General features: G+C 45.2%; 1 protein-coding gene and 1 long non-coding RNA gene across 4 annotated transcripts in view; one reads left to right on the plus strand and one right to left on the minus strand.

Annotated features, from left to right (window-relative positions):
* LOC150046468 (uncharacterized) overlaps window positions 1–3,275 on the minus strand; it is a 33,065-nt gene extending 29,790 nt beyond the window's left edge. The window contains exons 1-2 of the long non-coding RNA XR_016539694.1: window positions 3,199–3,275; window positions 1,234–1,384 (exon numbers count right to left, since the gene is read on the minus strand). This is a non-coding gene — a long non-coding RNA (uncharacterized LOC150046468). The remainder of the gene's footprint in view (window positions 1–1,233; window positions 1,385–3,198) is intronic.
* Window positions 3,276–3,579: 304 nt separating this feature from the next.
* Window positions 3,580–23,974, plus strand: Leo1 (LEO1 component of Paf1/RNA polymerase II complex). 3 transcript variants are annotated; one of them, XM_090358400.1, is made up of 13 exons: window positions 3,580–3,687; window positions 6,758–7,495; window positions 9,509–9,613; window positions 10,519–10,613; window positions 11,492–11,637; window positions 12,695–12,779; window positions 13,094–13,188; window positions 13,638–13,772; window positions 14,921–15,056; window positions 18,686–18,872; window positions 19,573–19,670; window positions 20,534–20,591; window positions 23,735–23,822. In XM_090358400.1, the coding sequence occupies exons 1-12, from the start codon at window positions 3,630–3,632 to the stop codon at window positions 20,585–20,587; spliced, it is 1,932 nt and encodes a 643-aa protein (XP_090214526.1). In that variant the 5' UTR covers window positions 3,580–3,629; the 3' UTR covers window positions 20,588–20,591; window positions 23,735–23,822. The 3 variants fall into 3 exon arrangements, with proteins under 3 accessions (XP_090214526.1, XP_090214527.1, XP_090214525.1); XM_090358401.1 differs by lacking the exon at window positions 20,534–20,591 and having other exon boundaries at window positions 23,739–23,974; XM_090358399.1 differs by lacking the exon at window positions 20,534–20,591 and having other exon boundaries at window positions 3,581–3,687; window positions 23,735–23,974.
* Window positions 23,975–25,156: the final 1,182 nt, after the last annotated feature.

Consider the following 25,156-nt stretch of genomic DNA (forward strand, 5'->3'; position numbering starts at 1 on the left):
GCCTGAGCACTGTTCTTGGGCTTTTCTCAAGGCTAGCACTCTGCATCTTGAGTCACAGCTTTTTTCTATGTATATGGTACCAAGGAATCGAACCTGGGTCTTTGTGCATGCTAGGCAGGCACTCTACCACTAGGCCAAACTCCCGGCCCTATTTGTGATCTTTTAAAGGCAAATTACACTACTAAAGTTTAAACATTTGTGACTAAGCAAAACATTAGCTATATGACTTGGGACAGAGCCATTACTTTTTCTCTATTTCCTTTAAGCTTTTTTTTTTTCTCCCCTGGTACTAGGCCTTAAACTCTGGACCTGGCACTTTTTGATCAAGGTAGCACTCTACTACTTGAACTAGAGTACCACTTCCTACTTTTTTCTTTGATTAATTGGAGGTTAAGGGCCTCAAGAACTTTCCTGCCTGGTTGGCTTTCAACCACGATCCTCAGATCTTAGCCTCCTGAGTAGTTAGGATTACAAGCACAAGCCACTAGTGTCTGGCTTCCTTCAAGCCTTTTACATGTAAAATAAAGGAGTAGAGCTACTCAGGACACTGAGAAGCCAACCAAGGCAGAAAAGTCTTGTCCGTAAGGCTCTGATCTCTAGGGCTGAGAATATGGCTTAGTGGTAGAGTGCTTGCACAGCATGCATGAAGCCCTAGGTTCAATTCCTCAGTACCACATAAACAGAAAAAGCTGGAAGTGGTACGGTGGCTCCAGTGGTAGAGAGCTAACCTTGAGCACAGAGAGGCTCTGGGACAGAGCCCAGGCCCCGAGTTCAAGACTGAGGACTGGCCAAAAAAAAAAAAAAAAAAGACTTTGATCTCCAACTAACCTAACCACACTCAGAAACTGGAAGTGGAACTGTAATTCAGGTGGTAAAATCACTAGCCTTGAGCACAAAGAGACTCAGGGACTGAGTTCAAGCCCCACAACTGAATATAAACAACAACAAAAAGGAGTAGAACCAATCTTATAAGATTGCTGTGAAAACTGAGTAAATAAATCTAAACCACATCCTATTAATCAAATTCTGAAATCCAAATGGAAAGTTCTTTTAAACTCACCTGGAGACAAATGAAAGCCTAAACTGAGGTACAATTATTTAAAGTTTTGTTTAATCCCTTTCGGTTTGAAATTCTCATCCATTTTACCAGATATTTTACTTTGATACTGCTTAGATGCTACTGGGTATGGTAAGTAATAAAGTTTAGGCAAATTGGGTGCTAGTGTTTCATACCTGTAATCTTAGCTACTCAAGCTGCTGAGATATGAAGACTGCACTGTTGAAAGCCAGCCGGAGCAGTGTTAGCTACTCAAGGGGACAAAGATGAGGAGGATGTCTCAAAGACTAGCCAGAGCAGAAGTTGGTAAAATCCTGTCTCCATCAGCTGAGCATTGGTGCCAGAAAAACAAAGGGAGAAAAGAGGAAAGAGGGAAGAACAGAAAGTCTGATACTGAACTTTATTAAAGAACTTTGTTCATCAAAGACATTACAAAAAACCCCCCAAAAACCATGAGATCCTTCCAATCTCGGCCTCTGCACTAGCTACAATTATGGAAGTGAACCACCATGTCCAGCCTACTGCCAAAACTTTTGTTTTTTTGGTCAGTCAAGGGACTTGAACTCAGGGCCTGGGTGCTCAAGGCTATCCCTACCACTCTGAGTCACTGCTCAAACCTCAGAACTGTCCAGTGGGCAAGCACACACACACACACATACACACACACACACATACACACACGCACACAATACATAAAAGAATAATTTTAGTAGTGAAATAATATTGTGAAACAAATGTTTCACTTTTACATAAAGTGTACATATAAAATATGTTAGGATAAAAACTCTAGAAACATTGATGCTGAGCTGGTTAGTAAGAGGTTAGAAGAAGCCCATTTCAGGGAATCTAAGAAAGCCTGCCTTCACCAATTGCATGTTTGTGTGGAGCCAGATGTTTTCCATGTGCTGAAGCCAAACCATTTGCCCACAGACTGAATGTAGGAGGTATGAAAACTGAGCCTTTCTCTCCTGTGTCTCTTTTTCTCCCTCCCCTCTCATTCTCTCTCTCTGTTCCCTTCTCTAGTTTTTTCTTTCTCATGCCATTACTGGGCTTGAACTCAAGGTTTTTGTTTGTTTGTTTTTGCTTTTGGGATCTGGAGCTCTACCGTTTGAGCCTCTCCTTCAACCCAGCTTTTTTTTGTTGTGGGTTATGGGGTTTGAACTCAGCTTGGCCACTGTCCCTGAGCTTTTAGCTCAAGGCTACCACCCTACCCTAGAGCCAAGCCCCACTTCCCGTTTTCTAGAGGTTAATTGGACATGAGAGTCTCAGGTCCTTTTGTGCTGGGCTGGCTTTGAACCTTGATCCTCAGATCCCAGCCTCCAGAGTAGCTAGGATTACAGGGGTGAGTTACCTTGCCCGGCCAGGACTTGAGACTAGTTAACCTCTATGAGAAGTGGGGCTTGGCTCAAGGGTAGGGCGGTAGCCTGGAGCTGAAGAGTTAAGGGACAGGGCCCAGGCCGAGTTCAAGCCTCATGATCACCTGCCTCCCTCCCCCAACACACACACACACACACACACACACACACACACACACACACACACACACACACAAAGAGTGCTAACAGTGAGCAAAAAAGCACAGGGACAGAGCCCAAGATTAAGCCCTGGAGTTTAAGCCCCAGGACTGACATTAGAACAACTAACGACGTAGTTTATTACTACATTAATAATCTATTTACTGATATAGTAAATATCAATAGCCACGATATTAGAACTAAAAGGTCACTGGGCGCGGGTGGCTCACGCCTGTAATCCTAACTAGTAAGGAACTTGAGCTCTGGGGATCGTGGTTCAAAACCAGGGCCGGGAGCCTACCTTAGGTTCAGGCGTATGGCCTAGTGGTAGTGTGCTTGCCTAGCATGCAGGAAGCCCTGGATTCAACTCATCGGTACCACATACACAGAAAAAGCCAGACGTGGAGCTGGTGGCTGAAGCGGTAGAGCGCTAGCCTTGGGGGGGGGGGAAGGACAGTGCCTAGGCCCTGAGTTCAAGCCCCAGGACCAACAAAAACAAAACCAAACCCTAAAAGGGTCTCTTTGAAACCCTCAACAACGTTTCAGAAAATAAAGTTCTGAGATCCCCCCCCCCCCCGCCCAGCTTCTGCTCCTCCCCACCACCCCCACCCCCACCCCCACCCTCACCTCGTGGAGCAGCCCAGGCCTTCGGGCCTGCCTGAAGAGTTCAAACCCAGCCTGAAGCTCCTCAGCCAAGGGATAACCCAGAAAACGGGGTGCCCCGCCCCGAAAACGCGCCCCCAACACGCCCCGCCCTCCCCTCCTCCTCTCTCCCTTCCCCTTCCCTCCCCCACCCCCCCAAGAATCCTGGCCTGTTCCGAAGCGAGGCGGACGGAAGGGCGGAGCTTACGCCGGCGCGTTGGGTGAGACGCAGAAAGTAAGGTCACGGAGGAAGAGCGAGGCGCTTTCCGAGCCAGTTTTACGACAGTGTCGCGCGCGCCACCCCCCCCCACCCCCCACCCCCCACGGTGGGTTCCGTGTGCCGTAAAGGAGGGCGCAGAGCGGCCTGGGGGCTCTGAAGCCGCCGCCGCCGCCGCCGCCGCGCAGCAGCAGCAGCCATGGCGGATATGGAAGATCTGTTCGGGAGCGACGCCGACAGCGAGGCCGAGCGTAAAGGTGCGATGGGCGGGGCTCGGGAGGAGAAGGGCACGGTGGGAGTTCCGGCCAACAGGAACTCTGAGGAGGAAGGCGGGGGCCGGGGGTGGTGCTGGGGGGGGGCTGTATTTTTCTCCTCTGTTCTCTTCTTCTTCCCCAGCGTCCCCGTTCACGGAGCTTGAGGCGCCGGCGTACGCGGGGAGCAAAACAAAAAAAAAGGGGGGGTCGGGAGGGGTCGTGGGAGATGCGGGGAGCCAGGCGCGGGCCAGCCGGTGGGTGGGTGGGGGAGTGAGGGGGAAGCCGGGGCTCCTGCCCCGAGGACCGCGCTGTGAGCGGATGGAGGTGCCCCGGCATGCGCCTCTTGAATGGAAGCCTGGGCCTGGGGGGGGGGTGGAGGTGGGAGTGGGGAGCTGCGGCCGTCAGAATCAGGCGGTGTCTGGAAAGGGCAGCAGGGGGGACTCCATAGAGGGTTAAGGGCAGGTGGGCCTTCAGCCTCTGAGAAGAGAGCAGGGTCAGGTGGAAGCACCCGAGGTGATGAGGAATGAATGAATGAATGAATGAATGAACGGACGGGCGGTGGGGTGGGGCTGGGGTTGCGAGGGGCGTGGAAGCGTTTCTGGCACAGGTTTGTGCCCGGCCTGGGGATGGCCCTCGGGCCTGTGAGCCTTCTCGCCAGCCAGGCCACCAAGCATCACTTTCCGGCTTTCTGAGTTGTTTCTTAAAGACTCTACACGGACTTCTTGCCCCTTGCTGGCTTTAACCGAGGATCCTCAGATCTCAACTTCCTGAATAGCTAGGATTTACAAGTGAACCCTGCACCCCGCTGGAATTGGAAATCTGGACAGAAGTTATTTGAAATCAGAAAGGCCCCCAAGACCAAGTTTGGAATTCTCTATTATCTCTCCCTCCCCCCCCCACCACCTCAGCAAAATGCATTGCTGTATTTGTTCCTCCCCCAACCCCAGTTTAATGGCAATTAATAAACATAGAAGACCACGCTAGGTGGAGATAGAGAAAAGCGAATTCTGGAAAGCCATTACACAGATGGAGGTTGGATTCTCGGTATGTTAACGGTTCCGCTATTTTTGCTAATATTTTAATTTTTCTCACATTCCACCCACTTTCAAAGCAACCTTCTCATGCCTATGAAGTTGCTCATTCATTCCATTCAATAAGTACTTATTTATCATTACCGTATTTCAGCTACCTTGCTAGGGATTGGACATATAATAATATCCCCTCAACTTCTCCAAGCTTACACTCATGCTTAGTACATATTTAATAAATAATTGGATAGTCAGAAGCAATCACTGGGGCCGGGAGTTTGGCCTACTGGTTAAAGTGCTTGCCTAGCATGCATGAAGACCCGGGTTCGATTCCTGGGTATCACATACATAGAAAAAAGCCAGAAGTGGTGCTGAGGCTCAAGTGGTAGAGCTCTAGCCTTGAGAAAGTCCAAGGACAGTGCTCAGGCCCTGTGCTCAAGCCCAGGACTGGCCAAAAAAAAAAAAAAAAAAAAACAGAAGCAATCACTTAGTAGGTATAATTTCCTATTGCCACACTGTACAGGGAAGTGAGGTGTGGAGATGTCTTTTGAACTGTGTGTGTGTATGTATGTGTGCACGCACGCATACATACATGCATACATGCTGCTATGGGGACTTGAACTCAGCACCTTTTACTCTTGCTTAGCTTTTTGGATTACAGCTGTTGCTGTGGTATCAGCTAAGCCTCCACTTCCAGCTTTTTGCTGGTTAGTTGAAAATAGAATCTCTTGCACTTTTTTCCCCCCTAGGCTGGCTCTGTATTGTAATTCTTAGATTTCAGCCTCCTGAGGATTATAGGTTTGAGCTACCCATGTCTGATAGCTTTATGATTATTTTTAACCTCATTTTTTAAGTTCATTACAGTTTTCTTTAATGCTATACTTAGATACATGAACTCATTAGAATTTACATTCTAAGTCTGGTATATTGTCTTTGAAAGCTGTCGTTGGTCCGGAAGGTAGTGGTGGAATAATTCTCATTCTAATCTGCCATATTTTATGAGCCACTGATGTCTGGCTTTATAACTGCATTTTATTATGACTGATTTTTTTTAGCATCACTATTTTGTTTTCTGTCTTTTATCTTCTGGTGCCAGGACTAGGGCTTGAACTCAGAGCCTCATGCTCTTTTTTTTTTTTTTTTTTTTTTTTTTGCCAGTCCTGGGCTTGAGCTCAGGGCCTGAGCACTGTCCTTGGACTTTCTCAAGGCTAGAGCTCTACCACTTGAGCCTCAGCACCACTTCTGGCTTTTTGCTATGTATGTGGTACCGAGGAATCAAACCCGGGTCTTCGTGCATGCTAGGCAAGCACTTTAACCTCTAGGCCAAACTCCCAGCCCGAGCCTCATGCTCTTATTTAGCTTTTTCACTCATGGCTGGCATTTTGCTGGTAAACTGGAGATAAGAGTCTTGGGGATTTTTCTGCCCAGCTGGCTTTGAACCCTAATCCTCAGATCTCAGGCTCCTGAGTAGCTAGGATTACAGGTGCGAATAATCAGTGCCTGGTGGCTCCAATTTTCTTCTTTCTCCTTCTGGGACTCCATTATACTCCTGTTGCTACCTTTGCTGCTGTCCTTGTTCAGGTTTTTCCCATAAGTCTTCTTGGCTCTGTTAACTTCTTATTTTGTTCCTACTAGTAAGGGTACCTGTACCAGAAATATAGGCTGTTATCTCCCAGGTAGTGTTGAACTAGGGCATGTAGGATAGGATCAGGTAAACAAAATGCTGTTTTTTTGTTTTAATTTTTTTTTTGAGACAGATTCTCACTATTTAGCCCAGCTTGGATTATGATCATATGGCACCACTCCTGGGTCACCAAGGACTCTCCTCTGTTTTCTCACTGAGACTAGGTTTACTTAGCTAAGAATACCTTTTTTTAAAAAAAGAAAAGAAAACACTTTAGTCTCCTGAGTACTATTGGGAAGGTTTTATACCAGAGTTTTGTTGTTGTTGTTGGTTGGTTTTGTGTGGTTTCCTTTATGTTGGATTGGCAGTCCCTACTTTTGCATTTTTGCTTATGTTATCTTACGTTTTTGTGCCCTTAAAGACTCAGATTCTGGTTCTGAATCCGATTCTGATCAGGAGAATGGGGCTTCCGGCCGCTCTAGTAACGCCTCTGGAAGTGAAAGCGACCCGGATGAGAGAGGCGACTCAGGACAACCAAGCAATAAAGAACTATTTGGAGACGACAGTGAGGACGAAGGCGCATCCCAGCACAGCGGCAGTGATAACCACTCAGAAAGATCTGACAACCCCTCAGAGGCTTCTGAGCGATCTGACCGTGAAGACAATGACCCCTCTGATACTGATCAGCAGAGTGGCTCAGAAGGCCACCACGATGATGAAGACGAAGGCCACAGATCAGATGAAGGGAGCCATCACTCAGAGGCAGACGGTTCTGAAAAGGCTCACTCAGATGATGAAAAATGGGACAGAGAGGACAAGAGTGACCAGTCAGATGATGAAAAGATGCAGAATTCTGATGAGGAGGAAAGAGCAGCAGGATCCGACGATGAGGAGAAGGTGCAGCACTCGGATGATGAGGAGAGACCTCAGCTTTCCGATGATGACAGACAGCAGCTGTCTGAGGAGGAAAAGGCTAATTCTGATGATGAACAGCCTGTCGCTTCTGATAATGATGATGAGAAACAGAATTCTGATGATGATGACCGACCACAGATGTCTGATGAGGAGAAAATGCAAAACTCTGATGACGAAAGGCCCCAGGCCTCTGATGAAGAGCGAAGGCATTCGGACGATGATGAGGAACAGGATCATAAGTCAGGTAATGTTTTTATGAGGAACACACAGTTCAGTAGAGGTCCCATTGGTCTGTCTTTTCCATATTCCTTACCCTACGTTTATCTCTCTTGTTCCTGCACTTTGACTTTGCCCAACTTTCTACATCTTGTATGTGCGTTTGCAATATGTGCTAGTCCTGGCACTAGAACCTACATCCTGTCACTTAGGTTTAGCGCTCCACCACTTGAGCCCCAGCTCCACTGCCATCTTCCTGGTAGTTAATTGGAGATTTCCAGGCTGAGTCTAACTGGAGTTTCACAGACTCTTCTGCCCAGGCTGGTTTCAAACTATGATTTTCAGCTTGCGATCTCCTTAGTAGCTAAGATTTAGGCATGAGCTACTGGTGCCAAGCTTTATAATATTTTAATCCTATCTTCTTTTTTTTTTTTTTTTTTTTTGCCAGTCTTGGGCTTGAGCTAAGAGCCTGAGCACTGTCCTTGGACTTTCTCAAGGCTAGCACTCTACCACTTGAGCCTCAGCACCACTTCTGGCTTTTTGCTATGTATGTGGGGTACCGAGGAATCAAACCTGGGTCTTCATGCATGCTAGGCAAGCACTCTACCACTAGGCCAAACTCCCGGCCCCCCTTTAATCCTATCTTCTTTCTTTCTCTTTCCCTTCCCTCCATTTCTCCCTCCCTCCCTTTTTTCTTTCTTTCTTTTTTTGTTGGTCGTGGGGCTTGAACTCAGGGCCAGGGCACTGCCCCTGAGTGTTTTTTGCTCAGGCTAGCACTCTAGCACTTGAGCCACAGTACCACTTCCAGTTTTCTGGTAGTTCACTGGAGATAAGAGTCTCACAGACTTGAGCCAGGAGAGTGGCCTAGTGGTAGAGTGCTTGCCTAGCATGCATGAAGACCTGGGTTCAGTTCTTCAGTACCACATACGTAGAAAAACTGGAAGTGGTGCTGTGGCTCAAGTGACAGAGCGCTAGCCTTGAGGGAAGCCCAAGGACTGGCCGGAAAAAAAAAAAAAAATCTCAGACTTTTTAGTATTGGGGATGGCTTTGAACTGTGATCCTTAGATCTCAGCCTCCTGAGTAGCTAGGATTACAGGCATGAGCCTCCTGGCTAATCTTGTCTTGAAGAAATACAGTAGATCTTTCCCTTAGTAAGGCTTCATAAGGTAACATTTAAAATCACATTTTGACTTTTTTTTTTTTTTTTTGTCAGACATGGGTCTTGAACTCAGGCCTGGGTGCTGTCCCTCAGCTCTTTTGTTCAAGGCTAGGGCTCTACCACTTTGAGTGCCATTTGATGTTAAGAGTTTCACAGATTTTCCTGCCCTGGCTGGCTTTGAACCTTAAGCCTCAGATCTCAGTTACTTGAGTAGCTAGGATTACAAATGTGAGCCAATGGTGCCCAGCTTTTTCTATGGAATTTCAATAAATATTAGTAAGTAGTTTGGAATAGGATGGTTTGTAGTATTAATGGAATCTTCAAGGCTCATATAGAACTTTCCTAATAGTAGCAAACTAACTCAAGATTGGGCTCATGGCAAGGCATCTTATAGCTGATTATCTTTGTAGTTCCATAGTGGTCCAATGATATTCATGAAGTTTTTAGATAAATTATTATACTATCCAGAAATTGTAATATACTTGTTTCTTGCTTTTCAGTACCTTCACCTGCTTTTATAATGTATCTTAAATAAATCTGAGCAAAAGTTTCAGTACTATCAAGGTTTTTTGTTTTGTGTTTTCATTTTACTTATTTTTTGAGATAGAGTCTCAGTAAATAGCCCAAGGTGGCCTGGAACTCCTGAGCTTATTGGCTCAGCCTCCTGAGTACTGAGTACTGTACATGTACATATACTGCTACATGGGCTTATTTAGCATAAAGGATTGAGGTTCATCCAAATGGTTATGTGGATCAGCAGTTCTTATCCTACCATTATATGTCTATTCCACAGTTTCTTTATCCCCAATGTTACTCTTCCAACATAAGATTTCAGAATTCTGACATATGTGTGATTGTGCAGAGCCTGTCCTTATTTTTCAGACTCTGCCCGAGGCAGTGATAGTGAAGATGAAGTTCTACGGATGAAACGCAAGAATGCCATTGCATCTGATTCAGAGGCAGACAGTGACACGGAAGTGCCAAAAGGTGCCCTTTCATTTCTTTCCTATGTATGTATGTCTCATGCCTCCTTCTGCATTAAAAGAGTGTGCCCCTTACCCTGAATGGTATCCCACACTGAACTGAGGGGAGAAGCTGCTTGTGCTAACTCAGCTGGATTGTGAATCCATTGTTAGGGGGCTGAGCCTGTGATTGGGATGAAAACCACCAGGGCATCCTAGATTCCTTGGTATTGTTGCCTTAAGTTCTTTTTTGAAAAGAAAAAATTTTGTGCCAGCACTAGGGCTTGAACTCAGGAGCTTAGATGCTGTCCCCATTTAAGCCTTAGCTCCACCTTTTTTTAAAAATTGTATTTTAGGGCCAGGAGTTTGGCCTAGTGGTAGAGTGCTTGCCTAGCATGCACGGAGGCCCGAGTTTGATTCCTCGGTACTACATACATAGAAAAAAGCCAGAAGTGGTGCTAAGACTCAAGTGGTAGAGCTCTAGCCTTGAGAAAGTCCAAGGACAGTGCTCAGGCCCTGAGCTCAAGCCCAGGACTGGCAAAAAAAAAAAAAAAAAAAAAAAAAAAAATTGTACTTTATTGTCTGGGTGATACATAGAGGGGTTACAGTTACATTCGTCAGGTAATGGGTACATTACTTCTTGAACCTTGGTACCCCTTCTCATATTTTTGTCCCCCTTTCCTCCCCCCACCCCTTATTTCCACTTCTGGCTCTTTGGTGGTTAATTTGAGTTTCATGGACTTTTCTGCCCAGGCTGGTTTTGAATAGTGATCCGTTATTAATTGGGAGCAGTAGAGGTGTTGTTCTCCCACTCCTCATACAGGCAGGGCTCTCAGAACCTGCTGCAGTGTTGGGTTCTGGGAATTTTTTGACCCAATTTCAGAAACATTGGCAATACTAATGCAGTGCATTTTCCCTCTTGCACTGCAGATAATAGTGGAACCATGGATCTGTTTGGCGGTGCAGATGACATATCTTCAGGAAGTGATGGCGAAGATAAACCGCCGACTCCTGGACAGCCCGTGGTAGGTAACATCGCTAATATGACCTGCACTTCTTATTCTGCTTGAGGTAACAGGTTCCAAGGTGAAAGAACAGGATGATGCATTGTAACATGCAAAGACAATGAACAGATGACTCTCAGTTTTGTTGAAGAAGCAGAGTTCAATATGTGGTATTGTCATGCCTTAGGTGCCAAGACTGCGGACCCATCCTTTGAGAACCATGAATCGTGATAGGAATTATTAGAGGGACTTCATGTTGGAGCACTGATTGACTTTACACTTCTGTTGATGAATATTTGGAAGGGAGATTTGTCACAAAAAGGGTTTTTTTTGTTTTTCTAATACTGGGGCTTGAACTCAGGGTCTCACATTCTTGCTTGGCTTTTGTGCTCAAGGCTGGCTCTCTACCAAATCCACAGCTCCACTGTTTTCTAGTAGTGATATATCTATACTTGTCCCACTTCCCCTGAGCTATTGGGAGGTAGTTGAGAAGGACAGAGCTTGAGGACTTTGAGATCCATTTTAGTCCTAGCGTGTCATGGATTTTTAAAAATTTTTTTTATTATTATTATTATTTTGTTGATGGTAGGACCTGAACTCTGGGCCTGGACGTTGTCCCTGAGCTCTTCAGCTCAAGGCTACCGCCCTACCCCCTGAACCACGGCACCACTTTTCAGTTTTCTGGTGATTAATTGGAGATGAGAGTCTCAGGGACTTTCATGCCTAGGCTGGCTTTGAACCGGGATCCTCAGATCTCAGCTTCCTGAGTAACTAGAATTACAGGCCTGAGCCACTGGCGCCCTGCTCTGCAGTTTCTTGCTCACCTGAGTAAGGTGTGGAGGTTGAACTAGGCCATTGCCAGGTCCCATGAAGATCTAAAACTCTGATTCTTTCATCAGGATGAAAATGGCTTGCCTCAGGATCAGCAGGAGGAGGAGCCAATTCCGGAGACCAGAATAGAAGTAGAAATACCCAAAGTGAACACTGACTTGGGAAATGACCTATACTTCGTTAAACTGCCTAACTTCCTCAGTGTTGAGCCCAGGTATGGAATTCAGTTATACAGTGTTCTGTGGAAACATTTGGAAATTTGATACTCAGGTACTTTACGTGGAGTTGACTAATCACAGAAATGTATAATTGCTTATATATTTATGAAAAAAACCAAAAACCAAAAAACCAAAACCCATATCCTGAAATAGAAACAATCTGAACTACAGTTGGGGAAACTTTTGGATGCCTGTGCCTCTGGTTTGGTACCTTCATATGAATTAGTGGACATCACAACTCTTCCAGACATTTGGCAGCCATTCCTGTCTTAGAAAAGATAATTATGATTTAAGAAAAAGAAAAAAGATAATTGTGTGATGGATGCTGGTAGCTCACCGCTGTAATCCCAGTTACTCAGGAGGCTGAGGTCTGAGGCTGGAAGTCAAAAGCCAGCCCAGGCAAGAAAGTTCCTGTGATTCTTTATCTCCAATTAGCCACCAAATGGCCAGAAGTAGAGCTGTGGCTCAAATAGTAGCCTTGAGAACAAAAAGCTCAGGGCCAGTGCCCAGACCCTGAGTTCAAGCATACAGGAAGTAAAGAAAGGGATGGGGGGGGGGGGAAGGAAGGAAAGGCAAAGCTAAGACTAAATGTGTTGGACAGTTTAAATAGTACTGTTAGGCATTACGTAGTAAGTTTATTCTCTAAGCTACAACCTTTGTGGCCTGTTATTTGGAAGACTTTATAACATGGTAGGCAAGCAGTCTACCACTCGACCATGCTTCCAGCCTCACTTTTTTTTTTTTGCTGGTCAATTGGGGATAAGATTCTTACAGAATTTCCTGCCCAAGCTGGCTTTGAACTGCAATCTTCAGATAGCTAGGATTACAGGGATGAGCCACAGGCACCTGGCTGGTAGTACCAGATTTTAAGAAATTACAGTAATGTAAATAATTTTTTGAAGCTGACCATGAAGATATTTGACTGTTGTGGTTTTTAAAATTATGCTATGACTTTCTGGTATAATGGCGTATATTAATGAGACTTATAATTAACTAATAGTAATATTCTTTATACAATATGGCTGATTAGTTTACTTTAAAAACAATTTGTAGGCCTTTTGACCCTCAATATTATGAAGATGAATTTGAAGATGAAGAAATGCTGGATGAAGAAGGTAGAACAAGGTTAAAGTTAAAGGTAGTGTTTTCTTTTTACTTCTTGAGTCTTGCTTAATTAGTGGGTTGACAGAGGCCACAGTTAACTAACTACAGACCCACTGAGGCTTTAATTTCATTCACAGTGCTGTTGTGTTCATTTTCTAAACCACAATCTTCAGATCTCAGCCTTTTGAGTAGCAAGGGTTATAGGCATGAGCAAACCAATACCCAGTCAGAAATTCACTTGAGCACGTGTGTGTGTGTGTGGGGGTGTACATATACATATATATTTTTCCCCATTTCCAGGTGAAGTAAGAGGGCTTCATTGTCTAAGATACTTGTATTTTAAAACAGGTAGAAAATACTATAAGGTGGAGGATCCGCCGTGATGAAGAAGGAAATGAAATTAAGGAAAGCAATGCTCGGATAGTCAAGTGGTCAGATGGAAGGTGAGCTTGAATGTGTCTGGAGAGGGCCAAAATACCTAGGATGTGTTAAGTGGGGAGACGTTATAGACTAGGGCCTTACTGGGGAAATATGGAGGAGAAAAGTCCCACTAATTACTCCCTATGATTGTGTAGAAATCCTGAGAAGAACTCAGCTGGAGGTTACGCAGACTTCTAGGGAGACATAAATGTGTGTCAACACATGCTCCTCTGTGGATATGCAGCCTCACCATAAATTACTTACATTTTGATGATTAGGAAAATCTTTCACTGGTAACAGTAGAGGCCGGGAGATGTTACAGTAGGTTGTTCTTTGATGTAGTTGTTTTATCTTTATGAGAACTTGTCTTTTGTCCTTCTGTGTAAAGGAGAGAGTATTTTCAGTGAAATGGAATAACAGAGCGAGAGCTTTTTGACTGTAATATGTGAAGCATCTGTTCTCTCCTCTTCAGCATGTCTCTGCACTTAGGCAATGAGGTGTTCGATGTGTACAAGGCCCCACTGCAGGGAGACCACAACCATCTGTTTATAAGACAAGGTACTGGTCTTCAGGGACAAGCTGTCTTTAAAACAAAACTCACCTTTAGGTACGTGTTCTTTCATGTGTCCTTTGCTTGGGTGAAAGTGGTGGAATATAGTGAAGTGCATGAGTTTCTATAAAGAGGGTTTCCCCACTGACACAACACCACGGTATAGTTCGCTAATAGGAGCACTTAGAGAATGATCAAAGGCTGTTTTGCCAGGGTCTTTACAAGTTGCTTTCTTAGCCAAGCACTGGTAGTTCATACCTATAATCCTTGCTACTCAGGAGGCTGAGATCGGAGGATTGCACTTTAAAGCCAGGCTGGGAAAGTGCATGAGAATCTTATCACCAATTAATCAGCAAAAGATCGGAAATAGAACTACCACTCAAGTGGTAGAATGCTAGTCCTAAGTGAAAAAGCCCAGTTCTGGAGTTCAAGTCCCAGTATACACTAGTAGTACACACACACACACACACACACACACACACACACACACACACACACTTGCCCAGTTCTGGAGTTCAAATCTCAGTATACACTAGTATACACACACACACACACACACACACACACACACACTTGCTTTCTTACGCACCTGGTCATGCTAAGCAGCCCTACAGATCATTGCTATATAAACCAGGAAGTGTACTGATTAATTCCAGTGATTACCATAAACTGTTTAGCTCCAGTGTGGCTCTTTGCTTAGGAAAACTGATCTGGGGAATTGGTGGCTAGAGCTTGGTGTGATATAATGAGGCGCTGAGCTGGTAGAGCCAAGGCCTGGGGCCTCTGCCTCACACTGGTACATCTGGTATCACCGTGGAAAACTCGGCTACCAGCAGACCAGAGCACCAGCCCACTGGCAAAGCCATCAGCTTTCTCCAGACTTTGTTCCTGTTTGTCCTTTTTTGAGTAGAAGCAGAGCATCCTCCTTGGAAAATGCTTACTTTTAGAGAGACTCAGTAAGGCTGATTAGGATTTACTGTTTTAAGAACTGAGGCTTTGGACTCTTAAAAGATCTGTATTTCAATTCTGTCCCCACTCAAGTGACCTTATGCAGCTTTCCTAATGTTTAAAATATGATGATTATCCATCGTGTAGCTGGGTCTGTTTTTTCTGGTGACTCATTAGCTTCTTGCTTTTGTGATGTGATGTGGGTACGATAGGCCAATAGATATAGTTGGTAAACAGTATGGTTCATTTCCTGGCAGGCCCCATTCCACAGACAGTGCCACACACAGAAAGATGACACTGTCACTTGCAGATAGATGTTCAAAGACACAGAAGATCCGAATCTTACCTATGGCTGGGCGTGATCCTGAATGTCAGCGCACAGAAATGATTAAGGTATGTTGGCTAATCGGCGTCGCCAGGTTTTCCATGTATTGAGAAGAGGGTTTCAGGCAGAGCACTGGTAACTCACACCTGTAATCCTAGCTCCTCACGAGGCTGAGATCTGAGGATCATGGTTCAAAGTTAGCCCAGGCAGTAAAGTCCATGAAATTGTGATCTCCAGTTAACCACCAAATAGCCAAAAGTGGAGCTGTGGCTTAAGTGGTAGAGTACCACCCTTGAGCAAACAAGCTCAGGGATAGTGCCCAAGCTCTAGGATAAGCACCCTCCCTCCCCCGCCCCCAAAAATGTCTGTTAATATTGTCTCCTGTTGGCTGACTCTCTGTGACAAGTGGGAGCTGGAATAAATTCCTTAGCATTTGTCACATGAGGACCCAGGTGCATCAGTGAACACAGACCCTGAAAGTTCAGCCACAAAAGTGATGGGTATTTCCCAACTTTTAAATAATTCATCTACATTTGATGCCTAACTCATCTCACAAATCAGAAATGCTAGAGATTAAACTAAAAGAGAACAGACCAGTGACCAGCATGGTGGCTCATACCTGTAATCCAAGCTACTCAGGAGGCAGAGATCTGAGGATCTCGGTTCAAAGCCAGCCTGAGCACTAAAGTCCATGAGACTCCTATCGTCAGTTAACCACTAGAAAACAGAAAGTGGGACAGTGGCTCCAGGGGTAGGGTGGTAGCTTTGAGCTGAAAAGCTCAAGGACAGCACCCAGGCCCAGAGTTCAAGCCCTATGACCAATAATAAGGAAGGGGGGCAGGGAAGAAAAGTAGAATCCAGTGTTTGGTTAATTTTTTTGTCTTTGGGTTTTGTGTGGCTGGGAATGAGCCCAAGGCTTTGTGCTGTCTAATGTTACTATAGCCACTATACCACTCAGGAAATCACTGTTGGGTAGCAGCAGAATTAGTGTTTTTATAATTATTCCAAGCAACTGACTGAAGACGACCTTGGAAAAAATACCAGAAAAGTCCTGACCCTAGTCCCCAACTTCGATGTGAACCTCAAGGTGTGGATGCATAGACGCAAGGAAATGAAGGCTCTGCTGTGTGGCCTGGGGACCATTCCCTATGGGGCCTCCCTGCCCTGCTGTCAGGAGCTGTGGGAGCACTCTGGGTTGAGGGCTGCACTGGGAGAATCTGGGAACCTGGGTAGTTTGATGGAGTCTATGCAGGTCAGGTGTGCACAGCTCAGGGTTGAACAGTGATAGGATCCCTTGGCCAGTCCCAAGGGGGCTAGCCACCTGTGTGTGAAAGTAACGCTGTATGTGTGTACATGAGAAGATAGGAAAGGTGGATGTGATCCTAGACTGGGCACTTACCTGTTTAGAGCAAAGGTAGGCATAAAGCTAATTCCTTTTTCAAAAATGATCAAATGGCTGCAAGCTTAGCCTAGTGGTAGAGTGCTTGCCTAGCATGCACTAAGACAATTCAGTTTCTTAGTACCACATACATAGAGGCCAGAAGTGTTGCTATGGCTCAAGTGGTAGAGTGCTAGTCTTGAAAAAGCCCAAGGACAGTGCTCCATCCCTGAGTTCACGCTCCAGAACTAGCCAAAAAAAAGATCAAATACTGTTTTTTAATATTGAATAGCATCTTAGTTTATTTTCCACTTCTGTAACTGAATTCCACAGATTGGGTAATTTTATAAAAATAGATAGTTCACCACTATAAACCCAACAGTTAAGAGGCCGAGATAGAGGATTACAAGTTTATAGTGAGATAGTCAAAAGAGGGGATGTGGGGAAGCAGAGACAGACATAAACATAAAATTTCTTGAGCTGAGATTCATTTTTTTGTATGCTAAAACAAGGGCTTGAACTCAGGACCGAGGTTCTGTCCTTAGTTGTTTTTTTTTGCTTAAGGCTACCACCCTACCCCTGGAGCCACAGTGCCACTTCTGGTTTTCTAGTGGTTAATTGGAAATAAGAGTCTCACAGCTTTAGTGTCTGGGCTGGCTTTGAACCGAGATCCTCAGATCTTAGCCTCCTGAGTAGCTAGGATTACAGGCGTGAGCCACTGCACCCATCTGTCTCTGAGCTCTTCAGCTCAAGACTATTAGTTACTCCTTGAGCCACAGTGCCACTTCCAGTTTTCTGGTGGTTAGTTGGAGAAGAGAGTCTCACAGACTTTATGACCAGAGCTGGCTTTGAACTGTGACCCTCAGATCTCAGCCTCCTAAGCTAGGATTATAGGTGTGAGCCACTGGCACTGGCACACACTTCTGGGCTGGCTTTGAATTGTGATCCTCAGATCTCAGTCTCTTGAGTAGCTAAAATTACAAGCATGAGCCACTGGTACCTGCATAGCTAAAGGTTCTTAGGGCTGGATAGTCCAAGAAGGCACACATTTAGACATCTGGTGTGGAAATTTTGGCCACCCCATAGCATGGTGGCCAGCAAGACAGAGCAGGAGAGAAGCATTTTTTTTTTTTTTTTTTTTGCGCCAGTCCTGGGCTTGAGCTCAGGGCCTGAGCACTGTCCTTGGACTTTCTCAAGGCTAGAGTTCTACCACTTGAGCCTCAGCACCACTTCCGGCTTTTTTCTATGTATGTGGTGTCGAGGAATCGAACCCGGGTCTTCATGCATGCTAGGCAAGCACTTTAACCACTAGGCCAAACTCCCGGCCCGAGAGAAGCATATTTTTTTTTTTTTTTTTTGCCAGTCCCTGGGCCTTGAACTCAGAGCCTGGGCACTGTCCTTGGACACTTTTTTTGCTCCAGGCTAGCACTCTGCACCTTGAGCCACAGCGCCACTTCCGGCCTTTTCTGTGTTTGTGGTACCAAGGATTCGAACCCAGGGCTTCATGCATGCTAGGTGAGCACTCTACCACTAGGCCATACTCCTGGGTGCTGAAGATTGCTTTTTTTTTTTTTTTTTGGCCAGTCCTGGGCTTTTAGCTCAGGGCCTGAGCATTGTCCTTGGGCTTTCTCAAGCCTAGAGCTCTACCACTTGAGCCACAGCACCACTTCTGGCTTTTCTATGTATGTGGTACTGAGGAATCGAACCTAGGTCTTCATGCATGCTAGGCAAGCACTCTACCACTAGGCCAAACTCCCAGACCCCGAAGCTTGCTTTTTATAACAAAGCCCCTCATGATAATCCACAAGTCTGTGAATTGCAGGCAAATCTACCCCTGAGGACACAACTTTATTAGATCACCTCCCATAGCCTAGCTGTGAAAGCCTCCTAATATAAATAATAATCTCATGTTGGGGGTTACATTTCCAACACTGTAAATGAGCTCTGCACCCATCATCAGGTCTATTCACACAAACCAGTAGAGAAAACAGTTTTCAGGGCCCGGAGTTTGGCCTAGTGGTAGAGCACTTGCCTAGCATGCACAAATACCTGGGTTCGATTCCTCGGTACTACATATATAGAAAAAAGCCAGAAGTGGTGCTGAGGCTCAAGTGGTGAGCTCTAGCCTTGAGAAAGTCCAAGGACAGTGCTCAGGCCCTGAGTCCAAGCCCAAGACTAGCAAAACAAAACAAAACAAAAAAAAAAACACAGTTTTCTCTGTAACATCTGGCACTGAATAAACTAGAAAAATTATTGGTGGAAAAAGAAATCTGGACATACATCTGAGCCCTGGCAAATGGCTTTTTTGTTTCTTTACAGAAAGAAGAAGAGCGTCTGCGGGCTTCCATCCGAAGAGAGTCCCAGCAACGCCGGATGAGAGAGAAACAGCACCAGCGGGGGCTAAGTGCCAGCTACCTAGAGCCCGATCGCTATGATGAGGAGGAGGAGGGCGAGGAGTCTATCAGCCTGGCTGCCATCAAAAACCGTTACAAAGGGGGCATTCGAGGTGAGTGCAGGATTTTATCATGTCAGCGTGCAGAACTTTTTTACCTGTGAGTGACACTTCCCTGGACAGTCAATCTGTATTTTAAAAAAACTGTATTACATGCCCAGCGCTGCTCATGCCTGTAATCCTAGCTGCTCAGGAGGCAGGCTGAGCTGAGGATGGCAAGTTGATGATTCTGATCTCCAATAAAGCATTCAAAAACTGGAAGTAGAGCTGTGGCTCAAAGTAGTAGAGCACTAGCCTTGAGTAAAAGAGCTCAGGGACAGTGCCCAGGCCCTGAGTTGTCCCCCCTCCATTCCCCCAATTTTATGCAAGAGTCAGCTAGGCAAGAAGTGTGGAGACAGGGAAGTATTATATCGGGAAAGACGGAGTCTGTTCATTTCAACATACTTAAAACTTTCCTTTTCCCCCCTGGGGATGGTCTCAGGTCCTCTGAGTGACAAGCAATCCCTCAGTTCTTTTATTTTTAGCCTTTACAGGCTGGCTTTGAATTGTGATCCTCAGATCTCAGCCACCTGAGTAGCTAGGATTACAGGCGTGAGCCACCAGCACCCTGCAAAAATTTTTAAATTATTTGGTTCTTCTGGGTAAAATGTATGAAGGGAAGAGAAGATACTTATCAGAAAGAAAAACCCACACAGTAAATGACAGATCACTCAGTACCCTTGAAAGTAACTCATTTATGCCATTTGCTTTCTAGAGGAACGAGCGAGAATCTATTCCTCTGACAGTGATGAGGTATCAGATGAGGAAAAGGCTCAGAGATTGCTCAAGGCAAAGAAACTCACCAGTGATGAGGTAAGCCACATGGATTCCCGCTCAGCTCAGGAGACAGCTCTAGGAATGAAGCGGCAATAACAAATAGCTCCCAGCCCACTGGGGCACCAGGAGTTGGAAAAGCCCAGGTGCTACAGGCCCTGAGCAGTGATGGAGGATTGGTCCTCAAGGTTGCTCAGCTCCAAGCAGATGGAAGGAAATAAGGGAAGGTTGAATAAGGAAAGGTTCAAACTAAGACACGACTGCCAGTGCAGAGGTAAACAAGTCATTTAACTGGAAGGGTCAGAAGTCACCTCTGCTGTGTCTATTCTAGTTATGAAGTCATTCATTCCTACCTCGGTAAAACTTACTTGATCTTTAGTGTGTGAGTAACTGTTAGGCAATTCAGCAAATTGAATTTATGAGCAAAATGAAGACTTCTAAGTAATTATTAATTACTAATTGAACTCAGGGCCTTGTACTTGTTAGGTAGGCAGGTGCTCTGCCTCTTAAAGCACTCAGCCAGCCCCTACTTTTACATTGGTTATTCTCACAGTCGGGGCTCACATTCTATCATTGCTGGGATGGCAGGTATGTGCTGCTGCACTGAGCTTTTGTGCTCACCCCATAGCTGGAATGACAAGTCTTTGGTTAAGATGACTGGCCTGGAACCATAATCTCTGTCTCCAGCTCTGGATTAGTGAGGTTTGTAAGCTTGAGCCACCGCGTGGCCATTACTTCTTTGAATTTTTCTTTTCTTTTTTCCTTTTGAACGTTCCTTGTATATATATATATCTGTAGTCTGATCAAGTTCATGTTCTCAGGGGACTTTTTGAGGCCTGTCTTTGAGATTTATTCTGCTCCCAGTAGACTTATAGCTTTATAATTAATTTATTTTCTCCTAGTTCTCCCTGGAGAGTCTGCTGGCCTACAGCTTTGCTCTTTGCTCTGAATTTTGAGGAGGTGGGTTTTTTTTCAAGAGTACCTTTGGGCCCCAATTTCTACTGTTTCAAGTAGTTCTCTTGGGAAGAATTTTGGAGCTCTCTTTTCCCACAGTCTGCCTCTTCTAGGCAGAAACCCCTCCTGGCAGGCCATCTTTGTCTTCCAGGGTGTGCCAGGGTACAGACGTTCAGGACCCTTCAGTGTTACTGCACTTGGCGCAGAACCTTCATCCTATGGTCCAAGGCTCGGCTGACTTCCTACGTTCTTCCTGCCTTGGTGGAAATGCAGCTTGGAGCTGGGGAGTTCAGAAAATGATTGTCAGTTTTCCCTCAAAGAATAACTAGTTAGGCCTCGATTGGGAATTGAGAGGAGCCTGATTTGGCCACAATTTCCCTGTGGTAGAGCTTCTGACAGCTAACGGGGCCCTCCCTCAGGGGAGGCAGGGACTCAAGACTCAATGGCACAGATTCCCACTGTTCTTCCAGACTTTCTAAGATTTTGTTGTCTCACCCTCAGGATAATTTCAAGAGATTAAGAAAAAAAAAAATCCAATGCTGGGTGGGGTGGCTCACCTCTGTAATCCTAGCTACTTAGGAGGCTGAGATCTAAGGATCACAGTTCAAAGCCAGCCCAGGCACTAAAAAGTCCACAAGACTCTTATCCCCAATTAACCACTAGAAAGCCAGAAGTGGCGCTGTGGCTCAAGGGGTAGGGTGGTAGCCTTGAGCTGAAGAGATCAGGAACAATGCCCGGGCCCAGAGTTCAAATCCCACAACCGACAAAAAAAATTCCCCCCAGTTTTGCTTGCTGTGGGTTTTGTGCATCTGTGCAGTTCCTAATGCTGCCATCTTGGATATCATTTTTTTCAGAGGGGAGAAGGGGGTTGTTTGTGGGGTTTGAACCCAGGACCTGGTGCTGTCACTGAGCTCTTTCAACTCAAGGCTAGCACTCTACCGTTTTGAGTCACAGTGCTACTTCTGCTTATATATGTATGTATAGTGAGCTGTTTTCCTGCTAATAGTATTAAAACTGCATGGCTTCTAAAATTAGCTTTAGTGGCCGTGTTTGCTGGATGCTGGTGGCGCACACCTATAATCCTAGCTAATCAGGAGGCTGAGATCTGAGGATCTCTGTTTGAAACCAGGCCATGCAGGAATGTCTGTGAGACTCTCTCTTCAATAAACTACTCAGAAAAGGCCAGACTAGTGTTGTGGTAGAGCACTAGCCTTGAGCACAAGAAGCTCAGGGACAGTGCCAAGGTTGAGTTCAAACCCCAGAACTAGCCCCCCCCACCAAAAAAAAAGGAGGAATGGCTGTCTTCTACCTCAGAAAAATGGGTTAGCCTTATCTGATGTACCCAACTTTGGTCTTCAGCCCTCCCTGCTCTAAAAGGCTCATCTTCACATAGTAATCTCTGAGATGTCCTGCTTCAGTGTTTTACTTACCTCTGGGTTCTGGTTTTGAGAGAATTTTTGGCCTCTGATTATACTTTAATTTCTGGCTCCTATATTATTATACTATAATTATAGTAACTATTATTTTGTCAGTTGTGGGGCTTGAACTCTGGGGCCTGGGTGCTGTCCCTGAGCTCTTCAGCTTATGGCTACCACTATACCCCTGGAACCAAAGCACCACTTCCCATTTTCTAGTGATAACTGGAGATGAGTCTCTCGGTCTTTTTTTTTTTTTTTTTTTTTGCCAGTCCTGGGGCTTAAACTCAGAGCTTGGGCACTGTCCTTGGACTTTATTTCACTCAAGGCTAGCACTCTGCCACTTGAGCCACAGCAGCACTTCTGCCTTTTTCTGTGTGTGGTATCAGAAATTGAACCTCCAGGGCTTCATGCATGCTAGGCGAGCATTCTACCACTAGGCCAAACTCCTGACCTCTCTGTCTTTAGTGCCAAGCTGGCTTTGACCATGATCCTCAGATCTCAGCCTCCTGAGAAGCTAGGATTACAGGCATGAGCCACCACGCCCAGCTTGATTTGTTTTATTGACTCCAATTTAGTCACCCTCACAGTGGAAATACATGGCAAAGAGTATTGTGTCATATTGGGGGAAATGGATATTGTGTTATTAACTATGCTTTCAAACTATTTTGCTCATTTTAGCATTATAATGTCACGTGAAGCAGAATTCTGCTCTTTAAGATCATTGAGTACACATTTAGCATTTTCCAATCACTATTGGAAGTAGCATGCTGTGGAAGACAACTAAACAAAAATTAGTCTACACCTTATTTGTTTTAGATGAGCCTTGAGTGAAAAAGCTAAGGGACAGTGCCTATAAGCCTTGGGTTCAAGTTCCACTACTGCATAAAAAAGTAGGCTGGAGGCATGGCTCAGGTGGTAGAGCAGCCAGTGAGCAAAAAAAATAAAGGAAGCGTCAAATAGTGAGTTCAAGTTCTAGTCTTGGGCAAAGAAAAAAGATTTATCAGATCCTTGCCTGGTAGGCTGGGCAATTACAAGCCTGCCCCCTGCAAATGATCTCTCTGCTATCTATCCTACAAAGTACACTTCTGTGATTTGTGTGCTCTCCCCCAACCCCAATGCAAGGAGACTGGTATGACTGTGATGTGCAGGGCACTTTACAGACCCCATGTTCACACAGAAGAGAACCACTGTTGTGGCTAGAGCAAGCCTTAGTGTTGGGGAGGGCCTGTTTACACACAGAGAACTAGGGCTCTTATCTCCAAATAAGCTCTAGAAAACAGGAAGTGGAGCTTGGCTCCAGGGTAGGGTGGTAGCCTTGAGATGAAGAGCTTAGGAACAGTGCTCAGGCCAAGTTCAAGACCCCCCCCCCCCCAAAAAAAAAAGCTAGGCTAAAGGCACAGCAAAGGCACGGCTCAAGTGTTAGAGCACCAACCAAGCAAGGAAGCCAAATAAACTTAAGCAAGGTTCTGAGTTCAAACTTTGGTCAGTTACTTTGTTCTAGGTGTATGGTGTGGGGGAGGGGCAGGGGACATGTGTAATCTGAGTGTAATCCCAACACTTAAGAGGCAGAGCTAGGAATATTTCTAGTTTGGCTCTAGCCTGGGTTGCATAGTGAGTTCCCTTCTACAGAAATGTTACTCTGGATTTGCAGGAGGGCATTCAGCCCTGGGATACTTTTGACAGGCCTTCCTGGAAATGTTAACTTGTAGATGCTTTCAATTTTCTGTGTAGGAAGGTGAACCTTCTGGAAAGAGAAAAGCAGAAGATGATGATAAAGCAAATAAAAAACATAAGAAGTATGTGATCAGTGATGAAGAAGAGGAGGAAGATGACTGAAGTAAAAACCGTGAAAACATTTTATATGTACAGCTTATTTTATAAATACATTGTAAACATGAGTTATTTTGGTTGCAATGAATTGATCTGCCCTTTTGTGTAATTTTAATTGTAATAAAAAAGTTTTAAAAGCAAGTCCTTGTGGTTAAGAAATCAATTTTTACACTTAGGGTGTGGTTGATGTACAAGGGATTAAACTGAGGACCTCCAGCTTGCTAGGCACATGCTCTAACCCTTGCCCCGAGCATCCACCCCAGATTTTATTTATTTTGCCAGTCCTGGGGCTTGAACTCAGGGTCTTGGGCTTTCTTAAGGCTAGGGCTCTACCACTTGAGCCACAGCATTTTTCTTTTCTATGTATGTGGTACCAAGGAATCGAACCTAGGTCTTCGTGCATGCTAGGCAAGCACTCTACCACTAGGCCAAACTCCTGGCCCCCACCCTAGATTTTTTTGTTTTGCTAGGTTTGGGGCTTGAAATCAGGATTCAGACACTGTCCCTGAGATTCTTTTGCTCAAGGGTAGTACTCCACCACTAAGCCTTGGATCCACTTCTGGCTTTCTGATAGTTAATTGGAGATTTAGTGTCTCAAGTGGATAAAGGGGAGAGGAAGACAGGAATGAAGGAAGACAGTCCCTGTACTCATCACACAAATAAACTAATTTACAATTATCCTCTTTCATATTTTTACAGCACAACTTCATGGCTGTAAAAACATTAACATTTACTCTGAAGGAATTTAAGAGACTCATTGAACATAGAGAGGTCCCGGCACAGTTTAGGTGCCGGCTCAGATTCATACTTCTCATGGGGCTGGCCTGGAGGCTCTAGGATGCTTAGGAAATCTGAAAGCATAAGATTTAAAGGCAGAAATATTTGGCAATTTTGGTCTACACGTAGTTAGCCGCGCCTACTGTTGGGTGCCTCAACGAGCAGGGGTACAATTGTGCTATAAAAGTATGAAAGAGGAAGATGTAAATCAAGGGGGTTTTTTTCCCCCTCTGTATGCTGTATGATGAGAACATGGGTTGTCTTTCTTCATCCCTCTCTTCTTTATCCACTGAGAATTTAAAATGGGCTCCTTGAGAGGGCATGACAAAGGCACCCTCCCTTCCCATCAAATCCTCTCAAGACTCCAGGGAACTGCATCCCTCCCTCCCACACATCCAAGCTTCCTGTCTGTAAAGGTTACCACCACCTTCACAGGGCCAGAACAATAAACATTTCAATGAGATTCCTTTATTCCCCTAGGAAATCTGACATTTTTAAATGACTTGGCATCTATTTCTGTTTCCTCAAATCCATTTCCCAGCATAT

The sequence above is a fragment of the Megascapheus bottae genome, chromosome 25 (assembly GCF_031878675.1).
Source record: "Megascapheus bottae isolate mThoBot1 chromosome 25, mThoBot2.hap1, whole genome shotgun sequence".
Classification (NCBI taxonomy): Eukaryota; Metazoa; Chordata; class Mammalia; order Rodentia; family Geomyidae; genus Megascapheus; species Megascapheus bottae.

Coding starts and splice junctions, on each gene's coding strand:
- Leo1 (XM_090358399.1), top strand. CDS start 3,630: ATGGCGGATATGGAAGATCTGTTCGGGAGCGACGCCGACAGCGAGGCC. Junction 7,496..9,508: donor GGAACAGGATCATAAGTCAG/GTAATGTTTTTA, acceptor CTTATTTTTCAG/ACTCTGCCCGAGGCAGTGAT. Junction 13,189..13,637: donor GTCAAGTGGTCAGATGGAAG/GTGAGCTTGAAT, acceptor TCTCCTCTTCAG/CATGTCTCTGCACTTAGGCA.